Source organism: Schistocerca piceifrons, chromosome 5 (genome assembly GCF_021461385.2).
Source record: "Schistocerca piceifrons isolate TAMUIC-IGC-003096 chromosome 5, iqSchPice1.1, whole genome shotgun sequence".
Classification (NCBI taxonomy): Eukaryota; Metazoa; Arthropoda; class Insecta; order Orthoptera; family Acrididae; genus Schistocerca; species Schistocerca piceifrons.
In genome coordinates this window covers 134018537-134031578 of record NC_060142.1, presented here as the reverse complement: position 1 = coordinate 134031578, position 13042 = coordinate 134018537, and the positions used below count along the sequence as shown (strand labels likewise).

The 13042-nt window shown below is 44.4% G+C and overlaps 1 protein-coding gene across 1 annotated transcript in view; it reads left to right on the top strand.

Moving 5' to 3' along the window:
• The window catches only part of LOC124798802 (monocarboxylate transporter 1-like), an 80092-nt gene extending 67289 nt beyond the window's left edge, over positions 1 to 12803 (top strand). Inside the window, exons 7-8 of the mRNA XM_047262332.1 lie at positions 7955 to 8146; positions 12679 to 12803. Of these exons, the coding sequence (XP_047118288.1) occupies positions 7955 to 8146; positions 12679 to 12803 (317 nt within the window). The remainder of the gene's footprint in view (positions 1 to 7954; positions 8147 to 12678) is intronic.
• Positions 12804 to 13042: the final 239 nt, after the last annotated feature.

Here is a 13042-nt window from a genome sequence, read left to right as displayed (position 1 = left end):
TTTGTAACGATTCGTTATATCACTGAGGTGCCAACTACTGCTCACGTCGCTGCTGCAGGCAAAGTACGATGCGCTAGTACCATGAACCTAACAAAATTGTCTCCCCTCTCGGCAGTGCCATGTGGGCGCGCGGAGCTTGGTTTTCTTGCGACCATACATCCCAGTGAACACTGCTGCCAGAACCCACGTACGGTGGCTACATTCATGCCAAGTCTTTACGCAGCACGACCTCGTTGAAACGCAATGAGATATTGATAATGGCGTCTTTGTCACCTTAAAGGCATTCCTGACGAACATCAGCTCTCCACGTCCAATCTCAAAGGCAGCTAACGCTCACGACCGTCACTGCTTGTATTTAAAGCAAACATGATTTTCTTCCTCGTAACGGCGCTATTAGCGCCGCTCTTATTCGACCGGGGTGAACTCTGAACAGACATTATCTCTCAGATGTAGGAACACACCTACCAAGTTTCATTTACGTCACACAACTCCTTCTTGCAGCTGCTTTTTTCCCGGCAGTGTGGCGAATGGGAATGGCACCTTTGTTTTAAGACAGTAATTATTCTGAAGTTTACGCGATTTATGATGGTCCCCTTGGACATTATAAAAGGCGGGAAGTCGTTCTCAACGGGTTGAGTCATCACCACGGACGCAATGCACGTTCTGCGACGTCCTCCCTTGCTGGCCACAAAACTGGTTAGTGGTTCTAGTACTACGGCGTTGCAGTCCTCCACCAGTGCGGTTGATACTCGTTGGTACCTGTGGATGTGCTGCAGTATGTCCCTACCGAGGCAGGTGGCGTTCTGGTTAACACACTGCACTGTGATTCTGGAGGACAACATTTCAAATCCGCTAACAGCCTTCCATATTTAAGTTCCGTCGTTATCCTACATCGCACTGGGCAAATGCCATGATGATTATTCTTTTGAATGGGCATTGCCAATTTCCTTCTCCATTCTTGAATGAAACAATCCGAGTTTGTGTTCGTCCCTAATGACGTCGACGGCGATGGGACGCGAAAATTTTTCTTTTTTCAGTACGTCTCCCAAACGCATACCAAGCGTGCTCGACGCGATTTATGTCAGGGCAACAGAAAGGTCAGTGCGTTCGACAAATATCTTCCCGTTCCAAAATCTCCTCTACCTGCGCTGTTTGATACGACCGTTTATTGTTATCCACAAAAATGAAGTCAGGGCCGAATGCTCTTCTTACAAGACGCACATGGGGAAATACTACAATGTCACAATAACGGTGACCAGTGACTGTATCAAGTTCAAAGATCTGGAAGTCACTACTCCCGTGCAACATTATACCTCCCCAAACACGTGGCCCGCCAAAACGACCGTATTCGATAGTGCTGGACATACCCTCACATGGCGAGAGGTGGGAGTCCGTAATCGAGCCAGGAACATTGTCGAAAATGGTTGTTTTTGTGGTCCAGGTGTTGTTTTGTGTGGGGAGGGAAAATATTATCTCCAAATCTCTCACAACGTTTCACTCACTGATCAACATTATGGTGAAACTATACTCATTCTCCATGTGCGTCTTTTCAGGAGGGTATTCACCCAGGACTTTACGACTGTGATGATCACACACCCTTTTGAGGACCATGTCCCATCTTTCATAATGACAAAGCGACCATCATATATCATGATGACTTCAGTGTAATTAATGGCTTTCAATAAAAGTGTCGTTCGTCTTTGTCATACTGCATATTTCTTTCAGTCACCTTGTGTACTATATTATAGCAGTTATTTCTGCGTATTATCCAAGATTCATCGATCTATGCTGGCAGTGACACATGATGCAAAAGTTTGTCTTATAATTGCATTTCGCACGCCAGTGTTATTCATCGCCGGCTGGAGTGGCCGAGCGTTTCTAGGCGCTTCAGTCTGGAACCTCGCGACCGCTACGATCGCAGGTTCGAATCATGCCCCGGGCATGTATGTGTGTGATGTCCTTAGGTTAGTTAGGTTTAAGTAGTTCTAAGTTCTAGGGGACTGATGACCTCAGATGTTAAGTCCCATAGTGCTCAGAGCCATTTGAACCATTTTTTTTGTTATTCATGTCGTAGCTGCTCCCACAGATATTCTACAGAGGCAGATCTGACGAACTCGCTCGTCACTGGAGAATCTCAATATCACGCGCAGACAGTTCATAGAGATTGTCCTGTTGAAAAGTGGCGGCATGATACTGTCACATGAAACACATAAGGAAGCAGAGTGTCCGTTGCTAGTTGTTTATCTGGTGCTGCAGGGGTCGGTGCTCGGACCCTTTTTGAACTCAGACCTTTGCGTCGTGAGTGGCTCGCGTAGAGACAGCACTCACCCACAGCATGTTTACCATCAGCATATTCACCCGCAGCATGAATTCCAGACGATGAGACGACGCCTCCAGCTCGGGTGCGACTCACTGGGTGCATAGTCGGGAAAGTGGCGCCCCAGATGGAATCTCGGCAAGGGGCAGGCAGTAATCTTCGCCCGACATATGCTGCCACCTGATCTGCCACCTTTCTACATCCTGGGAAACTCTATCCCTTGGACAAAGTTCGCAAAATACCTCGGAGTGCCCTCAATTAGCGGCTCATCTGGGCACCGTGTACACGAGAAGGGAGCAGTCGGGCGCCTCCAGGCCTTGTGTTCTCTGCTTGAACTTAAGTCATCGCTGTCTCCGCAACACTACATTAAGCTCTACCCATCCCTCGTCAGACCTTTGTTGAGCATTCTTTGCTCGGCGTGCATGCAGGTCAAACACGAAAATCTTATCCCTGCTGAACGTCTTCATTCGGTGTTACGGTAACCTGACCAGCTGGGCTAGCCTCAGTTGATGTGGGGATGCCTTGTCCTCAAGCTGCTATGGAGAATATTGTTCTCAGGATTGGCCTCAGGTGATGTGGAGGTGATCTGTTCTCAGGTTGCTGAGAAAATAATTATCGCAGCAGATTTAGCCAATGTGTTGACCGCCTGCATTGTTCTTCATGGCCGTTCCAGGAGGAGCTGACTGCAGGATTGACCTGCTCAGTAGAAAGCACGACTGGTCCGCTGGAAGCTGACTCACTGCAGTGGGATGCCTGTCTCATCACGCAGCAGATGAATATGGCCTTGCAAGAGGCATGAGCTTGGAGCCTGATATGCGTGTCTGCCGCTTTTCCCCACACACTGCCGCGTACTCCAACAATGGTCTGACAAGGCTTGGGTAGGGCTTAGTGCTGTGTGGCGAAGGCAGCGATGACTGAGGGTTAAGCAGAGAAGGCACGGGGGCGCCCCACTGCTCCGCCTCTCGTGAACACGGCGCCCAGATTAGCCCCTAATTGAGGGCACACTAGGGAATTTTGCGGCCTTTGTCCCAGGATGTTGACAGTGGCGGCAGCATCTATTTGGCGAAGATAACTGCCTGCCTCTTGTAGGCATTGAATCTGGGGCGCCACTTTGACGACCAGGTACCTAGAAAGTCACAACAGAGCTGGAGGTGGTGACTCATCGTCTGGACATTCATACTGGAGGTGAACATACTGTGGGTGAGTGCCATCTCTACACGAGCCACCCTCGACGTGAAGGCCTGTGCAGGAAGCACAAGGGGCCGAGCACCAATTCCTGTGGCACCCTTTGACGTAACTGCTTCTCTGTGGATGACCCATTGTCTGTCCTCATGTGGAAGGTCCTAGCAGGTACTTCCTTGTTTCCAGCGCCCTCTTTGCCACCTCCAGCAGACACAGCAGCTGGTGAGAGCAGTTAATCTTATATATATATATATATATATATATATATATATATATATATATATATATATATATATATATATATAAGATTAACAAAAAGCTGCAATTAATGAGTATAATGGGCAAGGGTACTATGAATATAGTGCGGGACATTAAGTTTTTGGGGCTCACGGGAGACGTGGCAGAGATAAGTCCCTGCTGTAGCACTATCCTCTGAGTCCTCGGTGGCTCAGATAGACGCCAGCACGGTAGCTCAGCGTGTTCGGTCAGAGGGTTACCTGTCCTCTGTAACAAAAAAACTGAGATAAATTGATCAACAACGAACTGAAACGGGTGTCTTGCGACGTCCGCCCTGATCAGATGCAACGAACTAAAACGAAAAAAAAAAAAAGGATAGAGTGTCTGCCCTGTAAGCAGGAGATTCCGGGTTCGAGTCCTGGTCCGGGGTCCGGGCTCACATTTTCAACTGTCCCCGCTGACTTATGTCAACGCCTGCATGCACCTAGGGGTATTCATTTCATTGTAATTTCATTAATGCCGTTGTTAACTATCATTCTTACTAACTGTTTTACAAAGTTTCAAAACAACTGGTTTATTAGAACTGTTTTAATAATTCATAGCAATATATGTAATATTCGATCGCTGTTCAGTGCATGCAGACGTTTCGAAGAGCCATCTGATCCATGTGCAAACAGCTGTGGAGCAGTGGACTTCTTGCTCATATTACAAATAAATTTCAAGTCACCTTTATCGTCTGTAACATTTGTAAGTAAATGTCTGAATGACTACGAAAGAAAGAAAGTGAGTTGCTGAAGTTGTCACGTTGCCTGACATTAAATAGTCATAACAGCAACAGTGGTTCAGTGTGCATATAAAAATGTTACGAAACAGTCTCGTAAAGACATCGGGATTGTGTACTGCACAGTATCACAGTACGAGGGTTACACACTGCCTTCCAATGCGTAGCCCCTTCTCATGGCCTCTAAAGAGCTGGAAGTTGTGCCGGTGTTGTTCTCAAGTAGTGCTGTGTATTCTGCCTGGTACGGTGCTATTTACCTTCGCTTCACATGCAGATTTCCTAATACAACATACGCGCTCACTTCTTCGATAGCACAAGTTACATGCACTAATAGCTCATCATCCGCATTCACTAAATTATGATGATGATAATTATGTAACTGTACTCTGGAACATTAGTCCTTTGCCTTGTTTCAATCTGTTCCCTAACACCGTTGTAGTTGTTACGGTTAAAAGTTATAACAATTCCAAATACATTTTCACTAGCTGATTTTTAGTTTTAAAAAGTTGACAGTCAGTTCTGGACATTCTGAAACAACTTTGCAAAACAGACAAAATCCCCTTCAACACACATCTATAGCGTGAAGACAATCTGTTGCGTTGCTTATCCTAGAGCGTCTCTGCATTCTATCACAGCGACAGAAGTGATCATAAGGGCACCTACAGGTCCAAACCGCACGTAAGCCGATCTGCTACAGATGTATTTGTGCATCCACCGCCATAAACAGAACTGCAACAGTTTTAGGTATGGAGATTCTATTGGCCTGAAAATGACACCACTGCGAGCAATCGACTTATAAGGGGACACGTCGCTGAGATGATGCCTCGAATGTGAAGTATGCTGTGTTACTCAGCTATAATGTATGTACATTCCATTCTGTGTTGATGACGCACAGTAGATTGTTTAGCAGTTAGTTCAAATGCAAGTTATAGTGTCCCATCATTCATTTCACTACTTTGCCAGCGTTTACAATTACGTTACCAATACTGCCAACCCACTAACTTATAGAGAAACAAACGTGGAAATTGGTTTCCAAAGTGCATGTCCAATTTTTCTGCAAGCATGGGTCATTACGTGTGTATGAATGATATGCCCCTTGTTTCAGACGTTTGAAATACGGGGTGTAAGTCATACAAGTGCAGATATTTCTATTGATTAGTGAGAAAGGTGTACTGAACAATATTACATCAAAAGTTACATCATTTGCAGAGTAATAATTACAGTTATTTTTGGGTTGGGTGTTACCTCCAAGTGCATGTGGTCAGGTGTGGAAATTTGGCTGCATGGACGCAAGACAGGTAGTTTATACTTACCAGCGTAGTCCACCTGGTGGTGCAGTTACGACTACGCACAAAACATCAGGTTGTGAAGCTGGTGAAGTGTTTGTGGGAAGAGTGACGCAGAAAAATCATCCAACTCTCTGATGTGTGTATATACACTACTGGATATATAAATTGCTACACCACGAAGATGACGTGCTAGAGACGCGAAATTTAACCGACAGGAAGAAGATGCTGTGATATGCAAATGATTAGCTTTTCAGAGCATTCACACAGGGTTGGCGCCGGTGATGACACCTACAACGTGCTGACATGAGGAAAGTTTCCAACCGATTTATCATACACGAACAGCAGTTGACCGGGGTTTCCTGGTGAAACTTAGTTGTGATTCCTCGTGTAAGGAGGAGAAACGCGCACCACCACGTTTCCGAGTTTGATAAAGGTCGGATTGTAGCCTATCGCGATTGTGGTTTATCGTATCGCGACATTGCTGCTCGCGTTGGTCGAGATCTAATGACTGTTAGCAGAATATGGAATCGGTGGGTTCAGGATGGTAATACGCAACGCTGTGCTGGATGCTAACGGCCTCGTATCACTAGCAGTCCAAATGACAGGCAACTTATCCGCACGGCTGTAACGGATCGTGCAGCCACGTCTCGATCCCTGAGTCAACAGATGGGGACGTTTGCAACACAACAACCATCTGCACGAAAAGTTCGACAAAGGTTTCAGCAGCATGGACTATCAGCTTGGAGACCATGGCTGCGGTTACTCTTGACGCTGCATCACAGACAGGAGCGCCTGCGATGGTGCACTCAACGGCGAACCTGGGTGCACGAATGGGAAAACGTCATTTTTTCGGATGAGTCCAGGTTCTGTTTATAGCATCATGATGGTCGCATCCGTGTTATCAGCTTGGAGACCATGGCTGCGGTTACTCTTGACGCTGCATCACAGACAGGAGCGCCTGCGATGGTGTACTCAACGACGAACCTGGGTGCACGAATGGGAAAACGTCATTTTTTCGGATGAGTCCAGGTTCTGTTTATAGCATCATGATGGTCGCATCCGTGTTTGGCGACATTGCGGTGAACGCACTTTGGATGCGTGTATTCGTCATCGCCATACTGGCATATCACCCGGAGAGATGGTATGGGGCGCCATTGGTTACACGTCTCGGTCACCTCTTGTTCGCACTGACGGCGCTTTGAACAGTGGACGCTACATTTCAGATGCGTAACGACGCGTGGCTCTACCCTTCATTAGATCCCTGCGATACCCTACATTTCAGCAGGATAATGCACGACCCCATGTTGCAGGTCCTGTACTGGCCTTTCTGGATACAGAAAATGTTCGGCTGCTGCCCTGGCCAGCACATTCTCCAGATCTCTCACCAATTGAAAACGTCTGGTCAATGGTGGCCGAGAAGCTGGCTCATCACAATACGCCAGCCACTACTCTTCATGAATTGTGGTATCGTGTCGAAGCTGCATGGGCAGCTGTACCTGTACACGCCATCCAAGCTCTGTTTGACTCAATGCCCAGGCGTATCAAGGCCGTTGTTACGGCCAGGGGTTGTAGTTCTGGGTACTGATTTCTCAGGACCTATGCACCCAAATTGCGTGAAAATGTAATCACATGTCAGTTCTAGTATAATACATCTGTCCAATGAATACCCGTTTCTCATCTGCATTTCTTCTTGGTGTAGCAATTTTATTGGCCAGTAGTGTATTAAATTATCGCATGTAAAAGTATCTGCACTTGTACTCGTTACACCCTGTATGTTGCCGGCCGGTGTGGCCGTGTGGATCTAGGCGCGTCAGTTTGGAACCGCGTGACCGCCACGGTCGCAGGTTCGAATCCTGACTCGGGCATGGATGTATGTAATGTCCTTAGGTTAGTTAGGTTGAAGTAGTTCTAAGTTCTAGGGAACTGATAGCCACAGATGTTGAGTCCCATAGTGCTCAGAGCCATTTGAACCATTTGAACCCTGTATGTTAACGCTCTCTTGTAATATGTAGAGAATCGTACAAATATCCTATCATGTCCTCTTATCTTTCCTTTGGTGAAAGATTTTTTTGAGTTTCTACTCCGCGATCTCTTATTTCGGCGTAGTATTCAGTTCTAAGACCGTTATGTGATAACGCTGTGTTGCAGCAGTGGCCATGAGCTCTGAGCTGGTGACACTGTGCGTCTGGAGCGCCCTGTCTGGTTTCGCCAGAGGCGTCGCCGTCGTCAACTCCAACATGTGCGTCGCAGACACCTGCCCAGACCACAAGCTGCCGGCCGCCGTCGGGCTCAACATGATGTTCGCCGGCGTCCTCATGTTCGGCGTTGGGCCCATCGTGGGTAAGGCGCTGACCTTCCAACTTCTGCTTCTAGTTACTAGTGCACGCTGGATGGATCTGTCGCGGAATCTGAATCACCTTGTCGTTGCTGGGGTCTTCAATCCAAAGACTCTCTACATGCTACTTGTAAGGTTACGATATCTACTGGCAGCCACATTCTTTCTTAGGCGGATATTCATTGGTTATTTTCGTGTTGACAACGTGAGATTTTACGATTTGAGAGGGCTTTCGTTTTCGTTAGGGAAGGTACATCGACAGATAAATATCGTAATACAGTATACTGGAAAATCCCCTTGCTATGTAGCGATCTCGACAGTTCATCGAATCAGAAATATCGACACGTCGACATATCGGCGCTAAAAATTCAGTATTAAAATTCAGATTAATTACGATTGCTTGTGTTGTTTGAAACTGTGAGGCGTGCGTTTTATGAAATGCCAAAACATTACGGAAAACCAATTTTAATTATACATTATTTTTCACATAAATAGAGAAATAAAGAAGCTACACTAGACCACAGGACAAAATAGAAAAAATTGGTCAAAATACAGATAATACAAAGGAAAAGTTGTCAGTACTGTAAGTTATTTTGAAAAAAGAAATTAAAATAATAAATTTGATAGTGCGTTACGCTTTTAATCTACTCCTTTGTGCATTAATCACTTCACCAACTTTGGTTCCCGGGTTCGATTCCCGGCGGGGTCAGGGATTTTCTCTGCCTTGTGATGGCTGGGTGTTGTGTGCTGTCCTTAGGTTAGTTAGGTTTACGTAGTTCTAAGTTCTAGGGGACTGATGACCATAGTGCTCAGAGCCATTTGAACCAGCCACTTCACCAACTTTGGAAAATGTCTTTTTGCGGTAACGAAGGTCTCTACAATAGATGAATAGTTCCTAGCTATCTAGTACAGCCAGAAACTAGGCTGAGACACGATACTTTCCTCCAGATTGTGAATTAGGCACACACCAACAACTGTCCATCGGGTGATAATTCTGGGAGAAGTTTCCAAATTTCTGTAGCAACTTCAAAGTAAGAAACAGTTGGCATCGATCCTAGGCTGTAAGTACTTCAATATTAAAAGAAATCAAACTTCAGTTTTCTATGTTATTGATTACATGGTGATAATAAATAATATTATCCGTTTTCATCGTCACAAAATATCAATATCACCGGTACATCAGCTGGACAAGTATCGATTAAAAGTGTCGCCTTATGTGATTCCGACATATCAATTATTCGATATATCGCTGTCCTATATCGTAACATTAGTTTCTTACGTCACTTGGGAGTCGTGTGTGTTGGAGTGAGTCAGTAGCTCGCTTCACGTGAGAAGGTAGACAGAACGTTGAATCAAGCTAAATGACGCAGGAGAATACTAAATGCGAGACAAATTCCTGCGATCTAAGACGAGGAAAGGTGACAAGAGGGACAACATCAATAGAACACTTCAACGGGAAAAGTGGTTCTAGCAGCTCAAGTGAGCATTATGAGCAAGCTCAATAACTGTCTAATACGAGGTTCATCTCAACGTTAGTAATATGCAGGGGGAAATTTTCACAATGTCACTAACCTGAGTAAATTAGTGCTGAAAAAGTGAAGACGAGCGCGAGTGCGAAATGACGTATAGTAGGGTTGAAATTGTTGTGTAATAAATGGCGACTATAGTTACAAGTGCCGTTCATCAGAATTATTAAAATTATTAGTGGAAATTAATGTGGGGTGGGTCCATCCGTCACCTTTATGATGTCTAAAGCTCTGCTGGGAACACTTGCAATGAGCTGTCTGAATATCTGTGGAGAAATGGCAGCACATTCTTACTCAACAGCTGATATCAGAGAATGTACTGATATTGGACGCTCGGCTACAAAGGTTTACATTAACTTTTATTGTAGCTACAACAGAATTATTTTTTCCCAGTGGAAAAATGTTCAACCTTTTCATCATGCGAACGTATTGCCAACAAGAGCTTGCGCTGCTTTCCGACGAAAACAGTTTACAAGTCTCTGTGAAATTAATCTTCTTGCTCGACTTCTACTTTAGTTCCCACTCCCAAGAGTACAGACTCCTTTCTCTAGTAATATGGCTTCATCACAATAATCTACATGTTAACATCGTAGTTTAGGCTCAAATATTCGTTTCTTTTACCGGCAGCTATGGGGTGAGTAATGAAAATTTGTGCCGCACCAGGACTGGTCCTGGGATTACGTGCTTATCGAAACTGGTTGAGGTATCACTGATATTTCCTAACGTTACTTCCGAACACAGTAGCCAAATGTTCTCCACGCGACACTTTGGAATAGCACTACTGGGAGCTGGGGCAACAGATTCACTGGGGGTCCCTGGCTTCCCTTGCCAGATCCACTAAAATGTAATAAATTGCATCAGTGGGGATAAAACCAAAACTTCGATCCGCAATGTACAATTCCCACACACTGTTTGCTCTGATATTTGGAAGTAGTGGAGAAAACATTAGTGACAATGAAACTTATAATCAGCCTTTGAGGTGTGCTCACACAGTCTAATCGTTTATCACAGTAAGCATGCCAAGAGAAGAAGGACATGCATTTCGTTTCGTTTCAAGATTAATTCCTCACAATTCTTTAGTCCCAAGATAAAGCCTTGCTTTGGATACATGAAGACGGCATCAACCGCCAAGGGTTAAATGACTGCGAAGGCGTTCATTGGTAAAAACCAGCAGGGGCTGAAAGGGGTGGTTGAAGACCCGATAAAAACAGTAAAAATAAAAGAAAAATATAAACAGTTTGAAAACAAAATTTAAAAAGGGGTTCAGGCATAGTCACGCCTTATTCATTACACTGAACTTCAGCATTTTCTGTGTATACTTCGCTGACATCATTTGATGTCACTGAATTTCGTTCAGTTCATCCTCATCGATTCCACCCATGAATTTAAATTTTTGGGCAAGTTAGTGATCAAAAGTGAACCTTGCAGCCAGTTGAGTGAACAACCTAACGTGTTTGTGTTGTGCACATACATGATACCTAACTATATGTGATACAATATCTCGCTTAGCTTCCGCTTCATTCAGCCTCGACGAAATAATCAATAACTGAACGGACAAAGCACTCTTTGGTCTAGTTTGCCTTAAGGATACCCACCTGCGTCATGTATCACCTTCAGACTGGGGGGGGGGGGGGGGCATCATTCTGCCGCAATAAATTCTAGTAACCGAGGGTCTTATTACCACCAATCGTTGTAGCGCTTCGTAAATATCCACGGCATCATCTACTTGTAAAAGCTCTACCAGATATCATCCGTAATATGTGCTTCTTATCTTAATATTTGTACCGATCGCAGAGATATAGTTGTTACTGGAATAGTATTCAGAGGCGCTACGCTTCAAATGCCCGTCAGGCCACCGAATATTAGGCTTTTCATGCTTTCATTAAAGCCCCTAAATAAAATTCTAAAATGGTTCCTTTGGAAACGATACAATCCTTCCTCGTCTTACCTTAATTCCAACTGGTGCTGCACCGATAACAACACCATCGTTGACGAAACGTTAAATTATAATTTTCCTTCAGTCAGTCTTCCATTCTGCTGGCCAGATGCCTTTGCAAATATCCGAATAAAAGGTCTCATATTCACAGACATCGTATCTTCTCGTCTTCTTACCAAAAACAATTTTCTGAAGTACTTCTTCAGTTGATTAAATGAAGCTTGTATAACAGTATCTCTGGGTGGGAAGTGGAAGCTGACGCCATCGAACCGAAGTGGGTTATTGTTGTCCAAGATGTCGCATATTATAATTAAATGTAAGGGATGTACGACAGGAATGACACATTGTCCATGATATGACAAATTATACAAGGCAAGCGTTATTTATTAATTCTGCGTTAATGCCGTTGCAGTTACAACGAGAGAAAACATTAGCACAATTAAAATTAACCTATTTTGGTGGTCTGTTTATGCTTTCTCACGTCGTCTCCACCATGTCGAAGCTTCGTATATCCTATAGACAGCCGGCCTGTGTGGCCGTGCGGTTCTAGGCGCTTCAGTCTGGAACCACGTGACCGCTACGGTCGCAGGTTCGAATCCTGCCTCGGGAATGGATGTGTGTGATGTCCTTAGGTTAGTTAGGTTTAAGTAGTTCTAAGTTCTTGGGGACTGATGACCACAGATGTTAAGTCCCATAGTGCTCAGAGCTATTTGAACCATTTTGAACCTATAGACACTTCAAAATGATTTTCCTGTCAATTGTGCATTTGTGTGCTAGAATAGTTTGTACGATATTATTATCGTCCTCTTTGTGTATCTAAGAAAGCCCATAAATTCGTCCACCACTTCCCCGGTCATTTTTGAGGCTCATGATACTTACTATCCATACAGATATCTTTCACATCCAGAATTATGCATTTATCCCTCAGTAAGACCAATTGTTCCTCTCTCTCTCTGTGTTGTAAAATTCCTAGACGAGCTGTCGTTGAATTACGTGCCCATGTCTTTACCCATAAACAGAATATATTTTGCAGCAGTGTGGGGTACATTATATTAAATATTTTCCTATTTTTCAGGTTTTGTCCGTGACAAGACAGAAGACTACCCGCTGTGTATGCACCTCCTGTCTGGAATGCTGCTCACGGCCATGTTTTCTTGGTTTATTGAAGGCGTCGTTCATTGGTACCGCCAGAAGAGATGAATCCTCTGTCTATAATCATTCCCGATCATCAGTCGTTTTATGCCTTAGTTTTTTTAAAGAGATTTTATAGATCATAAGAACGAGTTATTTATTCAGGTCTAGCGAAGTAGATTCTTTCGAAGTAGTCACGAACGGGAAAATGTTTGTAAATGTACTTATGCAGAAATGCACTTTCAAATTTGAATGTATTGTTGAATCTCAGAAAAGCATGGATAAAATTTGTATTGCCTAAGAAAACC